The sequence below is a fragment of the Phyllopteryx taeniolatus genome, chromosome 1, assembly GCF_024500385.1.
Source record: "Phyllopteryx taeniolatus isolate TA_2022b chromosome 1, UOR_Ptae_1.2, whole genome shotgun sequence".
Classification (NCBI taxonomy): domain Eukaryota; kingdom Metazoa; phylum Chordata; class Actinopteri; order Syngnathiformes; family Syngnathidae; genus Phyllopteryx; species Phyllopteryx taeniolatus.
Window position 1 is genome coordinate 24,893,858 of NC_084502.1, and position 16,538 is coordinate 24,910,395.

General features: G+C 41.8%; 2 protein-coding genes across 12 annotated transcripts in view; one reads left to right on the plus strand and one right to left on the minus strand.

Annotated features, from left to right (window-relative positions):
• LOC133482721 (uncharacterized) overlaps positions 1–16,538 on the minus strand; it is a 24,692-nt gene continuing 8,154 nt past the window's right edge. Inside the window, exons 1-3 of one of the 8 annotated variants that reach the window (XR_009789902.1) lie at positions 3,309–3,396; positions 1,874–3,218; positions 88–996 (exon numbers count right to left, since the gene is read on the minus strand). Coding sequence is in view for 1 of the 8 variants with exons in the window: in XM_061783149.1 (XP_061639133.1) it covers positions 613–996; positions 3,510–3,770 (645 nt within the window). In the remaining 7 variants the exon portion in view is untranslated. Of the gene's footprint in view, positions 997–1,873; positions 3,398–3,509; positions 4,377–4,915; positions 5,008–5,678; positions 6,011–10,262; positions 10,695–16,538 lie in introns of those variants that run through there. The other 7 variants (XR_009789899.1, XM_061783149.1, XR_009789891.1 and 4 more) reach the window with 7 other exon arrangements.
• znf362b (zinc finger protein 362b) overlaps positions 6,105–16,538 on the plus strand; it is a 22,759-nt gene continuing 12,325 nt past the window's right edge. Inside the window, exons 1-4 of one of the 4 annotated variants that reach the window (XM_061783091.1) lie at positions 6,105–6,235; positions 11,480–11,543; positions 11,865–12,117; positions 12,347–12,451. In XM_061783091.1, coding sequence (XP_061639075.1) covers positions 11,481–11,543; positions 11,865–12,117; positions 12,347–12,451 — 421 coding nt within the window. In that variant the 5' untranslated portion in view covers positions 6,105–6,235; position 11,480. The other 3 variants (XM_061783104.1, XM_061783095.1, XM_061783083.1) reach the window with 3 other exon arrangements.

A 16,538-nucleotide genomic window follows, 5' to 3' on the forward strand; every position in this document is an offset into this window, starting at 1 on the left:
CACACACATTTATAGCAACAGACTTAAATGTTAACAATTAGTGATTGTGACATGTTGTCTGAATTACTCACTGCATGCCTGATGGAGGTTTATAGCTACATATTTTGATCACAAAAATGTGTATACATCAGCAATTTGGGTGGCAATATCAAGGCAAATACACGTAATAATGATGTAATAGAATATATACAATGAAAAGTATGCTGTGAAATTAACTGCAACAACAAAACATTTCATAAACCAAAAGAGCTGAAAGAAATTGTCATGGCTGAAGACAGCTGTCTGTCCAGATACCTTTTTTCTGAACAAGGGTCTGAATTCCATCAGTGGATGCCGGTCAAATGAGGCGTGAAAAGAACACTTGTTTGGCGGAAGATTGAGGAGCTTGTCCATCGAAGGTCAAATAAAGAGGAGGCTCATAAATGGTGAAATGTGGTGGAGGCTCAATAGTGGACTAATGAGGAAGAGCCTTGGTGGGGCAGAGAACTGTACAATCCAGGTTCGGGAAATAAAAACCCTCCCATAATTTGGATCCATCTGAGCATCTCAAGAATTTCACAGAATGCCAGTTGAGAACTCATCTACCCGGTTGAGATATTGTGGTGATTAAATTCAGTTGGTATAATAAATGGTTAGACCGATTATATTTTTCCTTTCTGGATCTGGGATGTCCACCTGCTTTTTTAAATGATCTCTCAAGTAAAGGTAGTTGTCCATGGCCATATATCCATCGACTGGGACTTGAAGGTTGTTCTGTGCCATTATATGTGTACAGAGAGTTAACACATCAGCATCACAAGCAACATCATTGCGGTGGATGCAGTCACCTTCACACCTCATAAAGTCCTCCTCACCAACTTGGCACAAAAAGTCCTGGGTGCCATACAGCTCAGGTACCATGAACATTGCATGAGGCCGACCATGAGGCACCCGCTCGTTCTTGGATGGACGAATCAGATGGCTGTTCCACACTTCCTTGGTGGAATCCAACTCATCCTACAGGGGTTACAAAAAGAATTGTCATAACAAATTGGTTAACGGAACAATATATCATAAAAACTTAAAATTGACACCTTTTATTAAAGTAGCATCTCATTTAAGTGTACAATCACACCTCTACTAATGTGGATGGATGCCTTCTGTAATCTTGTGGCAAAGTGAGAGTGAAGAAAAAAAACTCACAGCAGTTTCAACATCTTTCATAAAAACTTCACTGAGGTCAAACCAGCTTCCGTGTCCATATTGAGGTAAACTTGTACATTTTTATAAGTATACCGTAATCATAGTTGAAACAATGACTGTTCGAACAATTGACTGTTAGAGCACGACCATATTTGTGGCTAGACATAATCCTCTTTGTAATAACAACCTATTTTAAAAAGTAGCATGTATTTACTTTCCAGTCAGCAGACTTGCATAGCCATCACATCCAGACCAGTAGAGTAATGTCTGACATCTTAACAGTTCACCACTGACAACTCCATCCTTTTCAACTTTTCACCAAGGAACAGGCGCGTGCACACATACCCACTAGGTGGTGCTCAAGCACCTGCCCTTTTGCCCTGGGCAAAAAAAGTGCCCTTTGTTTGCTGTAGCCCCTCTACCCATCAAATAAATAAATAAATAACCCTCTCTGTCCACAATTTTATCAAGTGATTTGAAATCTGATGGGCATTTATTTGAGTCCTTGGGAGAATTCCACATATGCTCCCAGCCCCTCTCTTCTTCAAAAATCTGCCATTTGAACAGGGGTGTGTTGACTTTTTATATCCTTTGTAACCTCTCCTTACCTCTTTTTTAATAGTTGTAATATTGACTGTCTTTACTGTATTAACAGAAATAAAAATGTCCTGTAAATTAAATACATACATACCCATGCATCCATTTTCTGTACCGCTTCTCCTCACGCGGGTCGCGGGCGTGCTGGAGCCTATCCCAGCTATCTTCGGGCGAGAGGTGGGGTACACCCTGAACTGGTCACCAGCCAATCACAGGGCACATAGAAACAAACAACCATTCACACCTACGGGCAATTTAGAGTCTTCAATCACCCTAGCATGCATGTTTTTGGGAGGTGGGAGGAAACCGGAGTGCCCGGAGAAAACCCACACAGGCACGGGGAGAACACGCAAACTCCACACAGGCGAGGCCGGGACATGAACCCCAGTCCTCAGAACTGTGAGGCAGATGTGCTAACCAGTCGTCCGCCGCGCTGCCTACATACAATGAGTACGGAAAGTTTTCAGACCCCCTTAAATTTTTCACTCTTTGTTATATTGCAGCCATTTGTTAAAATAACTTTTCATTTTTTTCCTCATTAATGTACACAGAAAAAAAACTTAATTGTTGAGATTTTTGCAGATTTATTAAAAAAGAAAAATTTAAATATCACAGAGCCATAAGTATTCAGACCCTTTGCTCAGTATTTAGTAGAAGCAAGCCCCCTTTTGAGCTAATACAGCCACGAGTCTTTTGGGGGAATGGTGCAACAAGTTTTTCACACCTGGATTTGGGGATTCTCTGCCATTCCTCTTTGCAGATCCTCTCCAGTTCTGTCAGGTTGGATGGTGAACGTTGGTGGGCAGCCATTTTCAGGTCTTTCTAGAGATGCTCAATTGGGTTAAAGTCAGGGCTCTGGCTGGGCCATTCAAAAACAGTCACGGAGTTGATCTGAAGCCACTCCTTCGGTATTTTAGCTGTGTGCTTCGGGTCATTGTAATAATAAATGATAAAGATAATGCAAACTATAATATAATAATAAATAATTAATAACAAATAAATAATATTATAATATTATAGTATTATAAAATAACAATAGTATAATCAAACATAGCTGGACTCCAATGAAGGTGTAGAACCATTTTAAGGATGATCAGTAGAAATGGACAGCACCCGAGTTCAATACATGAGTGTCACAGCAAAGGGTCTGAATACTTATGGCTGTGTGATATTTCAGTTTTTTTTTTTTAACAGTAAAAATTTCAACAATTACGTTTTTTTGCTGTGTACATTAATGAGGAAAAAAATGAAAAATTATTTGAACAAATGGCTGCAATATAACAAAGAGTGAAAAAATTAAGGGGGTCTGAAAACTTTCCGTACCCACTGTACATACCGATTTTCTTAATTGAATGAATAATTTTGATGATGGGTGTCCTTTTTTAGCTTGAGTACCAGCTGTCCTCAAAAATGTTGGTGCACGTGCCTGTCAAGGCCTACTATGCCAAAAGAATAAAATCCAGTGAGACTGCACCGTAAATACAATTTGATTCTAATGTCACAGAAAACTTCTAGAAATTGCTCCTTACCAATGTTGAATGTTATTTTGAGGGGCAAAGGTTTAATATGTTTCCAAATGGGCAATGCCATTGAACTTTTTCAATTCAAAGTCCCATTCCTGGGAAGAAAAATATAAAAGAGCACATTTGTAACTTTGCCATGATATGGCACAGAGGATGGCCAACATGAAGTAAGCACATGCAAAATGCCTGTGAAATGTTGCTACTTGCCTGTATTAAACCAAGGAAGCAAAACAACATGAGGTTCTTGTCCAGTAGGTCGGCATCAAAATGTCCTTCATCCTTCAGTCTGTGGAAGAGGTCCAGCCAGAATTCCACACACTCTCGACGGAGAAAGCCCCACCAACTCTCGATTCTCTGATTAGATGTGCTTCTCCCAACAACAAAGCTCTTGTCACCAGCATGAACATCATTGTGGGTCCCACGAAGGAAACGCTGCATATCTCGGATGGAACTGTTTTCTGTCCCCATGTCAGATCTCACGATGCGCGCACATCCACCTAATTCCTTAATGGTTTCAATAAAGTAGCCACTGATGACTTTTGGATCACTGCTTGTATGGTGTGCATTCAGCCACAGAATTCGCCTTGAAAAACCATCAATGGCTCCACTGATACAAATGCCAAATGGTTTTAATTTGTCATACGAATCAACATGCCAGACAAAATTTGGACCCTTGGCAAAGTATGCTCATCTGTGCAGTCGTCTTCTCCTTCTAAATTCGGTGCCCTCTGGGTAAATCGTGGAAAGGAGCAGGCGTACATCTTCCTTACGTACGTGCAGCCCCCTGTCTTTGCATTTTGTGTGCATCCACCTGTAGCCATGCAAAGCCCCTGAGCCTTGTAGCTCCTCCCTGATAAAGTCCACAACTGTTTCTGGGTGGTCATAATAGATTCGGCGGAACAATCCATGCTTCTTTAGAATTCGTTTGAGGGTCCTCAAACTAAGATCAATCCTGTGTTTGGAGCTCAGCACGTGCAGAATGTGTTTGTAGTTAAGTCCCAAATGAAAGTAAAGCTCTAAGAGCTCTTGTTGATCCATAATGGATACCAGTACTTGTCAAACAACACATCAGTTCTGTAGGGGGGGAATAGAATTCTGTTTAGATTATCATTTAGCATATTTATTTACATAAAAAATGTCAGTGTTATGTTGAGCTTTAACCACCAATCCAAACAAGTGTGTGTGTGTGTGTGTGTGTGTGGGGGGGGGGGGTCCTCAGTGACCGGGTTTGTTATTTTTTTTGGGGGGGGGGGGGGGGGGGGGCAGTGGGGGGTTCCTTCCTAAACGTTTGGGAACCCCTGTGATAAGGAATGAGGAAGATATCTAGACGGCTGCCCAAAATCTCTTCCTGAACACTCCTTAAATCGGAGCATGCGGGGTATAGAAGAGCTTTATATGATAGCATGACTCCAGTGAATGTCTTAAAAGTCCGATAAAAACATCGTTGCAGAGAAACGTGCATTCATTATAGCCGGCCACTGCCAATATCAACCCCCTCAAACTTTGTCTTTCAGTTGAAAAGGAAAATCTGGTAGCTCAGTACGGCAGTAAGTAGCCCCAACAAATCGTTATCATGAAACAAAAAGGTGAATAACTGCAGACAAGATACTTACATTGCTTGATCCATCACAGACGCATTTGTCTGTCTGCGAACTTCCACTTCTGCGGCGAGAACTCAACTCAACTAGGACCCCTTTGGTGGCCGCTATGTGCCAGAAAAGAAACTACACTTACGTCAACATATCGGTGATAAGAAGGTTATCATGATAGCGTGATTGCAGCAAGCGAATGCTTAAAAGCACGGAAAGTGAAAGGAAACACGCAGGCTAATTGTAGCCGGTCCTGCTAGTACTGCTATATAATGATCAACCCCCTCGAACTACAGCAATATTGCCTTTCAGTTGAAAAAAATGGGATGTAGGATATATCACGACATGACAATTTATTCACAGAATTCACACCAGTAAGAATATAACATCCAAATAGAACTTACTTCACTTGACAGATATACGTAGGTATACGGAGCCCCAGACATTTGTTAAACTGAGGGTACGGATTACTAAATTGAGGGTACAGTTTACTAAACTGAGGGTACGGATTACTAAACTGAGGGTACAGTTTACTAAACTGAGGGTACAGTTTACTAAACTGAGGGTACGGATTACTAAACTGACGGTACGGATTACTAAACTGACGGTACAGTTTACTAAACTGAGGGTACGGATTACTAAACTGAGAGTACAGATTACTAAACTGAGGGTACAGTTTACTAAACCGAGGGTACGGATTACTAAACTGTGGGTACAGTTGACTAAACTGAGGGTAGTTTACTAAACTGAGGGAACAGATTATCAATGAATTAAATTTTTTTCATACCTTGGCACCAGGGGGGCTCCGTATATTTGAATGTGGGTGTGTAGACTTTTTATATCCACTGTAGGTCAATGAGCTGTCAAAAATTAGCATTATCACTACTTTTGCAACTTAGATACACCTCTTGACATGACTCTCATTAGATTATTAGGTGCAAATATGCCTAGTGTGAGCGCATATATATTCTCTTTGGCCAGTTCCTTTTTACATAATGACTTGACGACTTTGAAGCATTTGCACATTATAGAAGCTGCAATGCAACACACACATGCAGCATGAATCACGAGTTGTCGCCCAAAGTGTAACAAACACACTGGGAGCCAACTCTATCCTAACGCCATCAAAGTAGGTCAGAGAGTATTCCTCTGTCTGTGTGTGTATATGTGTGCGTGCAGCTCCATCGAGGCTGCAGCACCCAGAAGTGAACAAAGCGACCCGGAAGCGTTGCTCGGGCTGGAGGCAGGCAGAAAGAACATCCAGCCTTTTTTTTTTTTTTTTTTTTTTTTTTTTGGTATATGAAGGCTGTGATCGCAAGACAATACCTGCAGTCAGGAGCAAAGGTATTTATTTGTGCATGTATTATCGTTCGACTATCTGCTCAAAACGGCTGCACCGTTCACGGAAAAAAAAATGCAAGCCGCCGTCCTTTCGATTCGTCCAAGAGTTGCAGAATATTTGAAAAAAAAAAAAAACAACAAAAACAAAACAAAACAAAACAAAAAAAATCCCACCTCAGCACAGAAAGTGGGATTTGTTTAAGATGGCACGTCGCCCTCTAACTGTATAGCCGAGGCGTTATGTAGGAGAAAGATAGGTGTTCGGTTTTGGACCGTTCTGCTTCAGACCGCATCTCTTCTTCTGTTTCCGCGCTGCTTTTTTTTTTTTCTTTCCTCCCCCTTCGTCAGGGCATGGTTGTTGTAGGAAGTGTCAGTTTTTTGAAGGGGTGGGGAGGCCGGGCTATTCAAAGCTGCAAGGGGCCGTAAACAATCCATCATGCTAACATGGACGTGATAAAGCCACACTGTACGCGCTGACACGCGCTCTGTACATTTTTTGGGGAGGGGGGGGGGGGGGAGAAGAACACTGCAGAATATGGCGTCCCGCCTTATAAAAATAAGGCTGCCATTTTTGTTTCTCTTTTGTCTGGGAATGTTTTAAGATGGAACGTGTGGGTCTGGTCGAAAATGTGTGCGGCGCGCTGTGCCAGTAGCCCCGTGGCCGTCCAAAACGTCCCAAGAGCCGGCCGGCAGGAGACGGTCGAACACGGGCCACACGAAGGCAAAGTTTCGAATGTAAGAAAAAAAAAAAAAAAAAAAAAAAAAAGACGTCTGGCTCGTTCTTGTGCGGAAACACGCACATCACAGCGGAAAGGACAGATTATAGGCTACATGACAAGATACAAAGGCTAGATTTATTAAGACCTGTCTCTTGAGTCGACAGTACTGCACAGAATTTATATTTAAATTTGGATGATTTGAACTGCAACTCGTGGCGGCAATCTACGCAAGCTTACATGCACGAAGACAAACTTCCATTATAGCATGACGCCTCAATTTCTCACAATTTTCCATCTCATGAAGAGCTATGAACAATATTTTATATACAAACATATTTGAACATCTAATAAGATCCATTACACTGCAAAACCGATCGTACAAAAGAAGTAAAAGGAATATATTATGCAAAATAATTTGTCAGGTTACAGAAAACAAGTAAACATCCTCAAAAAACACGTTTAAAACTAGTGTATTTATACTACCTACACTCATACAGAGATGTCAAAAGTACTGCTATTCAGTACTTAAGTAAACGCACTGACAAAAAACAACTCTCGTAAAAGCACTGAAGCCACTCTCTTAAATAAAAGTGCACACTTATAAATGTATTTAAGTAAAAATGTAAATTTACATTGGTTACATTTTGGTTTTGGCAGTGGACAAATAATTGCAATAGTTGCAATTAATGCTGAAACGTGACAATTTACTGCCAGCGAGCCTAACTTGGTTCAGTCATTGCAGGCGCTTTTGAAAAAAAGAGCCCAAAAAATATACTTACCAATGATAGGTTATTCCCAGTTCTGAGTTCCCTTGTTGTGATTGTACAAAGTGTGTGCAACCGTACGCAGCACAATGTGCAGGCATCCTTGTTATTTTGGTTTCTAGAAACATGGAATGCACAGACACTTTGGCCCCACTAGTTTAGCATTGCCATAGCCTCAAAGGTGAGTATCGTATCTACGATGCGCTTGGCTCATTTGTTTCCGGTGTCCGTTTTTTTGGCGTTCTGCTTTTTACGTCGCATCATCACTAACTCTAGAAGGTTTTAAAAGAAACAAGCTCATTTTTAATATGTGAGGCGTAGAAAGTACAGATATGTGTGTAAAAAGTAAGGAGCAAAAATAAAAGGTGGCTAGAAAAATAATCAAGTACAGATAGCTGAAAAATCTACCTAGCACAAAGTAAAAAGTACTTCATTACTTCCAACCTCTTCCTATATAGTTATGGTTTCTTATTTTAAGACGACCCATAACAGTAATAAAGTCTCAATAACAAGTTATAATCCTTAAAATGCAACCAAACAGACCAAAAATATGGCTTGCTTGCAAATTTGACACATCAAACAACAAGAGTCTTGTTGTTTGGACAATGAATGAATGGATTTAAAAAAAATAAAAAAAAATAAAACTTGCAAAGTATGTGACATCAGGCTTCAAATTGGTCAAGATTTGAGAAACTCTTTCAGTTTTCAGACTGTGGGCGTGTTGCTTTCTGCTCTAAAAATCTCCGCTTCCCGGAACTTTCAGCTGTCAATCAAAGACGTGTCTACTTTTACAGCTCCTCCTAAGCGGGGAGAAATGCTCACACTGGCTGCACAGAGATATTCTGGGGCTGCCACCCCTTTGTCTCCGTTGAAATTTAGCGGGCCATGAATAGACGCTGTAAAGCCGCGATGCGTCGCAAGACGTAGGAGCGGGAAAAGTCATCCAGGCAGGGGGACCGTTGTGCCCGCACTGCTGTGAGAGCCGAAGTTCGGCCTTCGACAGTCACAGCCAGATGATTTTCCCCCTCCCTCCGGAGACACTGTCGCCCAAATAATACAAAACACATTAGATGTGTTTTTCGAGTTGTGGGCATAGCTTGATGGTCAATTGCCCACTATACTGGTAGTAATGGGTCAAGTTAATGAATGAGGAAGTGGCAATTCTGCCGAATAGCCACTGCATGGGATAAAAGCGCTTGTTGTTTATATAGTGGGGGAGGGCCTCTAGCTAGAAAGTTTATGCCCCAGTCGGCTGATGTCACGGGGCTAGTTTTTAGCCTTGCCCCCCAAAAAATCTGGTAAAAAGAGATGAAGAAAAGGAGTTTTTAGCTATAGTTCAACAATTCAGTGCTATATTGTTCTTAGTCTTTACACCTTTTCAGCACGTATCTTCAAACACATGTAATGTATTTAGAAAAAAAACAAGATTATGAGTTTAGTTACACTTTAAGATTTTTAAGTGGGGACAATGCTTGAAGCAAGTGAAATGCTCACTCATAAACTGCAAGTTAAAACGAAAAATCATCAGACAGAACAAATCACAAAAGTTATATTTAAAAGCTAACCCTGTGAATCTCCTGCATTCAAATAAAATAGGATGACATTTTGACATTTGAACTTCAGCTCGTGGTGGCAATCTACGGAAGCGCACGCACACACATGCAGACAAACCTCAATTTGTCACTACATTTTCATTTATCTTGTGGAGAGTTTTGGATTCTCAAAATACAATCATACTTAAACATTTACTAAGATCCATGACACTGTAAAAACGGGGCTTAAAAAACAAGAACAAAAATAATTTAATAATTAATCTATTAGTTGGTTTCAGCAAAATCATCTGTCAATAGATTTCTTAAAACAACAAAAAATACAGTCGATATCTACACAAATCTACACACACCTGTTCAAATGCAAGGTTTTGGGATGTGAAAAAGCACAATTGAAAAACGGACTGAAATAATGGAAAAAATGTACAATAACATAGTTAGATAAATATGCACACCCTCAAGCTAATACTTTGTAGCGGCACATTTTTCTTTTATTACAGAACCCAGTCATTATGGGTCGGTGTCGATCAGTGTGGAATGTCTTGGTGTGGCAATATTTGCCCACTCTTCTTCACAAAAACGCTCCAAATCGGTCTGATTGTGAGGGGATCTGCTGTGCACAGCCCTTTTCAGATCGCTCCCACAAATATTGTATTGAATGCAGGTCTGGACTCTAGCTAGACAATTTCTAAACCTTCATGGTCTTCTGTTGAAGCCATTCTCTTTAGTTGATTTGGATGTGCCTTGTGCGCTTTGGGTCATTTTCACGTGGAAAGATGATGTTCCTTTTCATCTTTGGCTTTCTAGCAGAAGATTGAAGGTTTTGTGCCAACACTGACTGATATTTGGAACTGACCCCAGTTCCTTCAGAAGAAAAACCCCAATGCATGATGCTGTCACTACCATGCGCCACTGTAGATATGATCTTCCTTTGGTGATTAGCAGTGTTTTTGGAATTCTGCCCATAAAGTTCAACCTTGGTTTCACCAGACCGTAACACGTTTTCCCACATGCATTTGAGATTTAAAGTCTGTTTTTGCAAAATGTAGCCAGCTTGGATGTTTTTCTTTGCAAGATAAGACTTTTGTCTTGCCACTCATAGCCCAGACTTATGAAGATGATGGGAGATTGTTGTGACATGTACTAAACAGCCAGTACTTGCCAAAAACACCTGCAGGTCCTTCAATGTTACTGACGGCCTCTTGGCAGCTTCCGTGCGCTGTTTTCTCCTTGTACTTTCAATTTTGGAGTGATGTCCAGTTCTTGGTAATGTTACCGTTATGCCATATTTTCTCCACTTGACTGTCTTCACTGTGTTCCATTGTATATTTAATGCCTTGAAAATTATTTTGTACCCTTCTGACTGCATGAGATCCTTCTGATGCTGTGGAAGTTCTGTGCAGACGATGGCTTGTGCTGTAAGATATTACTACAAAAATGTCAAGAAAAGCCTATTAGAATATCAACATTTTCTTTGTGGTTAATCAGAGGCACTTTAAATGGTGCCAGGTGTGTGCTGATTCCCATTTAACATGAGTTTAAAATGTGATTGATTATAGCCACATCCCCAGTTATTAGAGGTTGTGCACACTTATCGAAGTTGTTTATTTTTACTTCTCCTCAGTAAAAGATTTCATTTATTTCCTCCAGCAAGTTGTACAGGTTGGAGGTCACTTTCCGGTAATGGTGAAACAGTTTTGAAATGATTTATCTTGTTGTCATTGTTTTATATCAGAAAAACTTGGTATTTGAACAGGGGTGAGTAGACTTTTTATATCTGCTGTATATAAGAGTAACATCAGTAAGGTTGCGTCACCTCTCTCGCACTCTTTTCTCATTTAGAGTTGTACGGGTGAGGCAAGGCGACCTTTGCTTGGCAGCACACCTCACCTTGGGTTAAAAGTTTCCAACATAAATCCCTGCTTTTGCAAAAGATTTTTGGCAATGTTCATATGGAAAACGATGATTATGTTCATGTTATCTGTTTCTTAGTGGGATTTAAATCTGCTAGTCACTTTTTTTGAAAACTGGTCACTAGAGTCCAGGGTTTGCAAAAGTTGTTAAAAATACAAAAACATGTTACAAATTTGGCAACAGTGACTGGTTTTGTAAACTATCTCCACTCTGTTCGCAGAAAAAAAATAGATCATCCTGAGCAATAAACAAAAACAAAAAAATCCACCTCAGAAAATGTCCTCTGATTCTCAATTTTAGGATGGCAGAGCCTCGATTTAACAACCCTTATTTCTGGCCTCCACCTCCATCCATGCCTGGCCAGGTAAGTCATTTTCACTTATGTGATGTTTCCATCTTTCATTGTTAGCACGTGTGAATGGTCTGTAGTGACAAAAGCTACTAGATCAGGGGTCATTTCACATATCTGAAAAACAATCTATTGCAATGATCAAATACATGTTTACTACATATGAGGGTTAAATGGTTTTTTTTCATGAAGTCAGGTTTAATTTTTTCAAAATTGCATGGCGGGCAAGATGAAATGCTTTGTGTTGTAGACTTTTATTCTGGAAGTGGGTGTGCATAAATCACATGTAGTCACATTGTCAGTTTTCTGTTGAGCGTGACTTGTTAACCTTTTCAGTTGGATAACCTGGTGCTCATTAACAAGATCAAAGAGCAACTGATGGCCGAGAGGATCCGACCCTTGCATCTGCCGCCTACATCCACTCCTTCCCAGCAACCTTTGCTGGTACCCACCTCGTCCCCAGACGGCGGCAGCTCTCAGCATGGCATGACGGTTAACAAGACACAGTCACAGCAGGTGCCGGCCCACCACCCACAACAGCAGTCAGACATCACCTTGCACGCCCGTTCAGGCTCCAGCTCCGGACCAGGTAGCAAACTTTTCTCTACTTCTTCCATGATGTAACTCTTAATTCCTGTCATGGTCTCTCCTCAGTTTCATTGATGCGATTTGTACCAGTAACCCCCCCCCCCCCCCCCCCCCCCCCCCCCAAAAGACAAAGAGGAGATAACAGTAGCCCAGTCAAGAATTGTCTTGGGAATGGTGGTAGTGTCGATGAAAGATACAAGTAACATTTGGTATCGCCTCACAATTTCCAGATGGAAGTATGGATAACAAGTCAGCTGTGAAGGCCAAAGGATTATGGGAGGACTGGCACATGAGGCAACTGAGCGAGCAGCACACCCGCGCCAACCATCGATCAGGTACTGTTAACTTTGCCTTTAGGAAAAAAACTGACAAGCAGGCTAAAATTTGGAGGGGGAAAAAAATCACAGCCAAATATATTGCCGGACTTGACACCAGAGTAATGAGGTAGAATATTATTATTATTACGCATTATGAAGCGTAAAATACGACAACCGAGACCCCGGACAGTTGAACAGCTGAAGCTATATATCAAGCAAGAATGGGAAAGAATTCCACCTTTAAAGCGTCAACAATTAGTGTCCTCAGTTCCCAAACGTTTATTGAATGTTGTTAAAAGAAAAGGTGATGTAACACAGTGCTAAACATGACCCTGTCCCAGCTTTTTTGGAACGTGTTACAGCCATAAAATTCTAAGTTAATGATTATTTGCTAAAAACAATAAAGTTTATCAGTTTGAACATTAAATATCTTGTCTTTGTAGTGTATTCAATTAAATATAGGTTGAACATGATTTGCAAATCATTGTATTCTGTTTTTATTTATGTGTAACACAACTTCCAACTTCATTGGAATTGGGGTTGTAAATATTGCAGAAATACTTAGAAAATACCTAATACATAGATACTGTACATATACTGTATGTCCTGTGCTAAGGCCACATGGCATATACAGCACATTTGACTGTACCATACAGTGAGCATGTGCCTGTTGGAAGTTTGCTCTTCACAAATCCACCTGTTTGTGTTTTTTTTCCTGCAGACCCTATCCTCAGCTAGTCGCAGAAAACCACACCTATTCAAGTAATTTCAGCATATTTTGTGGCTCTTTCTGTAACGCTAAGATGCTGCCAAAGCCCTGGCTAATAGGAGAGTAGTAATTGGTCTCATGGAAGTTGAGATCATTGATGTTAAAGTAATGTATCCCGACTGCTTCAACATCTTTGTATGTCAGGGAGAAGATGAGTTTAGCCTGGGATGGTAGCAGAAGTTACAGAGTCTTTGCTGCATGTGCATGTTTTTGCACTACTCAGTGGCTTTTATAAAGCCGAAGCTAACAAACAACAGAGGTCTAGTTATTGCTTGACAATTGCTATTTTTACGGGTTGCAAAGTGGCTACATACACACAAGCGTCCTCGCTCTTCTGGTGCATTAGAAGAAACATATAAATAAATAATAATGATTAAAAAAAGTTCATCTGTAAGCCAATTGTTTTTAAAGGTAATGCTGTAAGATGAGTTTGAAGTTTTTTGGGATCATAGTTTGTGGTATACAGTGGGACCTCAATAAAACGGACCCCGATAGAATGGATATCAGATAAAACGGACTGTCGGGACTTAACAATGTGTCCAAAAATAGTTCCCATTTGTCACTTAAACTGCCGTTGACGTCTGTTAGTTCCAGAATTGGCTTCTGTTGTCTACTGGCGCTGTGGCGCAATGCAGGAAGAGAGTGGGACTAAGGTATTTCTGTGTCGCAGCTGTACAAAAAAATAAAAATCCAATTCCAAAAGACATGTCTCCCGTGCCTACGTGGCGGCCATGTTGAATGTGGGGCATTGACGTGGCGCCCATATCATGATGTATATGTCTATTGTCTGTTGTACACATACCTGTAGTGCAGAGAGAGAGAGCGGCATGGCGGCAGTGCTAACTCTGAGGAATACAAACACAAGTCTCTGGAGTCTGGAGCATGCTATTTTTGGTACAGAAACAGTTTTTTGGGTCAAGCCATTCGCCTTTGACAACAGATTTGGAACTGGGGAGCACACAAATTCCTTGCGGCTCATGAAAGTGACTCGCCTATGAGTACTGTACGTACATTTTTTTTAAAAATATATATATTTACAATAACTGTACTGTACTGGGAATTTTAGGCCACGAAAAAAAACCCGACAAAACAATTTTCAATGTAATGGACAATCGGCTATATCGGATGACTCCCTACCCCTATTAGTCTATTCTATCGAGGTTCCACTGTATTTACAGTTTAAACTAGTAATAACAACTGTAAACATTTTGCAGGGGCAGTTCTTTTTTTTTTTTTTTTTTTGCAGGGCTTGGTCCCTAGCCCCCATTAATAAAATGTACTGTACATAGGCTAGTTTTATGTTGGGAATGATCTGGAGTCCCCTAACTGGGGATGTGAGTTAACAATAACCTGGATTTGGAAATACAGTGGGTACGGAAAATATTTAGAACCCCTTAAATATTTCACTCTTTTTTTTTTTATATTGCAGCCATTTGCTAAAATCATTTAAGTTCATTTTTTTCCTCATTTATGTACACACGGCCTGTATAATAGCGCTAGAAACCAGCTGACTAAAGAAATTAATATTGCAAAGAGAAACTATGCAGTAAAGTTAGAAAAACAGTTTATCGCTAACAACTCTAAACCAGTCTGGCATGCATTACAATCGCTAACCAATTACAACCAACCCCCCAAGCTGAGAACAATAAAAGACTAGCCGACGACTTGAACACCTTATACTGCAAACTTGAAAAGGACACTTTCACATCCCACACCCACTCAGCCGCACCAACATCACACCTCTGACTTCTGTCTTGACCATCTACGAACAGGATGAGAAATGCATCTTCAAAAAACAAAGTATCCACAAGGCAGCAGGCCCAGACCTTGTGTCACCAACCTGCCTCAAAGTCTGCGTGGACCGGCTCGCTCCAGTCTTCACACAGATCTTCAATAGATCTCTGAAATTGTGTGAAGTACCATCCTGTTTCAAACGCTCCACCATCATCCCAGTCCCCAAGAAACCTGCAATCTCGGGTCTGAATGACTGCAGGCCTGTCGCCTTGACACCTGTGGTCATGAACGCCTCATACTGGACTACCTCAAGAGCGTCACAGGTCCCCTGCTGGACCCCCTGCAGTTTGCCTACCGAGCAAACAGGTCTGCGGGTGATGCAGTCAACCTGGGACTGCACTTCATCCTAGAACACCTCGATGGCGCGGGGACCTACGCGAGGATCCTGTTTGTGGACTTCAGCTCTGCGTTCAACACCATCTTCCCCGAACTTCTCTCCTCCAAGCTTCTCCAGCTCAGCGCCTCGTCTGCCATCTGCCAGTGGATTTACAGCTGTGTCTTGACGAGCAGGACACAGCAGGTGAGGCTGGGGGACACCACCTCATCTACACGCACCACCAGCACCGGGGCGCCCCAAGGTTGTGTCCTCTCGTCGCTGCTCTTCTCTCTCTACACGAACGACTGCACCTCAACACACCCGGCTGTCAAACTCCTGAAGTTTCCAGATGACACCACTGTCATCGGCCTCATCAAGGACGGTGACGAGTCTGCATATCGACAGGAAGTGGAGCAGCTGGAGCTGTGGTGCGGCCGACACAACCTGGAGCTGAGCACGCTCAAGACTGTAGAGATGATCGTGGACTTCAGGAGGCATCCTTCACCACAGCTGCCCCTCACGCTGTCCAGCTGCCTTGTGACAACCGTCGAGACCTTCAAATTCCTGGGAATTACAGTCTCGTGGGACCTGAAGTGGGAGATCAACATCAACTCCATCCTCAAAATGGCCCAGCAGAGGATGTACTTCCTGCAGCTTCTGATGAAGAATGGCCTGCCACGGGAGATGTTGAGGCAGTTCTACACAGCAGTCATCGAATCAGTCCTGTGTTCTTCCATCACAGTCTGGTTTGGTGCTGCTACAAAAAAGGACAAACTCCGACTGCAACGGACAATCAAAACTGCTGAAAAGATTGTCGGTACCCCTCTACCCACCCTTGAGGACTTGCACGCTGCCAGAACTAAGACAAGAGCATGTGAAATCCTCTTGGACCCTCCACATCCTGGTCACCACCTCTTCCAGCTCCTTCCCTCAGTTAGGCGCTACCGAACAATGCAAACTTAAACAAGCAGATATTCCAACATCTTACAATCTCGGGTCTAAATGAGTAGAGGCCTGTTGCCTTGACATCTGTGGTCATGAAGTCCTTCGAACGTCTTGTGCTGGACCACCTCAAGAGCGTCACAGGTCCCCTGCTGGAACCCCTGCAGTTTGCCTACCGAGCAAACAGGTCTGCGGGTGATGCAGTCAACCTGGGACTGCACTTCATCCTAGAACACCTCGACAGTGCAGGGACCTACGCAAGGATCCTGTTCGTGGACTTCAGC